This window comes from Euwallacea fornicatus, chromosome 8 (genome assembly GCF_040115645.1).
Source record: "Euwallacea fornicatus isolate EFF26 chromosome 8, ASM4011564v1, whole genome shotgun sequence".
NCBI classification, from domain to species: Eukaryota; Metazoa; Arthropoda; class Insecta; order Coleoptera; family Curculionidae; genus Euwallacea; species Euwallacea fornicatus.
In genome coordinates, this window is record NC_089548.1 from 3,321 (window position 1) to 4,950 (window position 1,630).

At 50.5% G+C, this 1,630-nt stretch overlaps 1 protein-coding gene across 1 annotated transcript; it reads left to right on the top strand.

The window, feature by feature from the left end:
- Positions 1 to 330: 330 nt before the first annotated feature.
- On the top strand, positions 331 to 1,428 carry LOC136340756 (uncharacterized). The gene has a single exon (XM_066285069.1). The coding sequence runs from the start codon at positions 331 to 333 to the stop codon at positions 1,426 to 1,428; it is 1,098 nt and encodes a 365-aa protein (XP_066141166.1).
- Positions 1,429 to 1,630: the final 202 nt, after the last annotated feature.

The following is a 1,630-nucleotide window of genomic DNA, read 5'->3' on the forward strand; positions in this document are numbered from 1 at the left end:
TAAACAGGACCCGACTGTGCGCCCGTTGTGGGAAGGAGGGGCACAGGGCGAAGGATTGTAAAGATCCTCGCTACTGCCCCCTCTGTAAAGCGGAGGGCCAAAACGCGGGCGGACCCAATTGCAAGGGGCCAGGAAAGGCACTTGCAGGCGTAGGGGTACTGACCCGAAAAAAACAGTTGAGCCGGAACCAAGGACGTCCAAAAATAAGGACGAGTTTGGGAAGGCTACCGAGGAGAGGAGCACGGAACAAGCCAAGTAAGTAGATTAAATATTATAATCGGTATGCGTGTTTTAGTTGTGGGAGTGAATGTGGAGAGTGTAAATTGCACGATGGCGGTATTTAAGGAACTCAGATGTCTACAGATGAATCTGGACAGAAGGCGGGTTGCTACCGACTTGCTGTACCAGACGATCAGAGAACAGGGCATTGATGTCGTTCTGGGGCAGGAGCCTAACCAAGCCCTGAAGAATGTCATCAGGGATAGTGACGATGGAGCGTTCATTTGGCTTAAAAGCGGGATGAGGGCGAAATCGATCCACAGGGACCGAGAGTTCGTGGCGGTGGAACTGGGCCGATTTACGCTGGTCTCGGTATACTTCTCGCCGAATAAGACCACAGGTGAGTTTGAGGCCATGATTGATCGGTTAGATAATTTTGTAGGAGGCATGGACGGCAAGAGAGTCCTCATAGCTGGGGACTTTAATGCGAAAAGCCAAATGTTTGGTTCTGGCGTCAAGAATGCCTACGGGAGAGTCCTGGAGGAATTCGTAGGAGCGAGAGAGCTGACTCCACACAACAACGGGGGAGACTGGACGTTCGGCAACAAGAATGGAAGATCTGTTATAGACATAACCATGAGTGGCGCTATCGTAGCGAGCATGGTGAGTCAATGGCAGGTCGAGCGGGACGTGTTGAGTGGAAGTGGATACAGATACATAACCTACAGAATTGTAGGGAGTGGAACCGAAATTCAAGGAGTGAAAGATGGGAGAAATAGGAAAGGATGGATCGTGACCCAGAAAGGAATTGGTAAGTTGAATAAATACGTTAACGAGCGTGTTTTAGGGAGGGTAGAAACTGAACCTGATCAAATAGTCAAGGAAATTGGGGAAGCCTGCGACCGGTGCCTACTCAAGAAGAGTGGAAAAACAGGGGGCAAGAAGGCTGTCTACTGGTGGAACGAAACAGTAAGTACGTACAGGAAAGAATGTTTACAGGCCAGACGAAGGATGACGAGGATAAAGGGAGCCAGAGAAATGAACGAGGAGAGAAGGACAGCAGAAGACGAACTTAGAAGAGCCAAGAAGACCCTCAAGGATTCCATTCGGAATGCCAAGAGGGACGCATGGAAAAGCTGTGCGATGAATTGGAGACGAACGTCTGGGGTCTCGGCTAAAAGATTGTGGCAGAGAAGCTTGGGCGTCTGAAACCAAGCCACTTGGCGGAGACCGACATGCTAAAGTGCGTGGACGTACTCTTCCCGAGAAGAGACAGATTAAAATGGGACAGGATTGTTGTAGGTGCCGAGAACGTGGAACGGTTTTCGGCAGAGGAGGTTCGACAGGCGGCCAGGGAACTTGGAAGCCGAAAGGCCCCAGGGTTGGACGGAATTCCCAATGAAGTCATTAA

What these genes read in the sequence shown, in the direction of transcription:
- LOC136340756 (XM_066285069.1), top strand. Translation starts at nt 331, where the DNA reads ATGGCGGTATTTAAGGAACTCAGATGTCTACAGATGAATCTGGACAGA.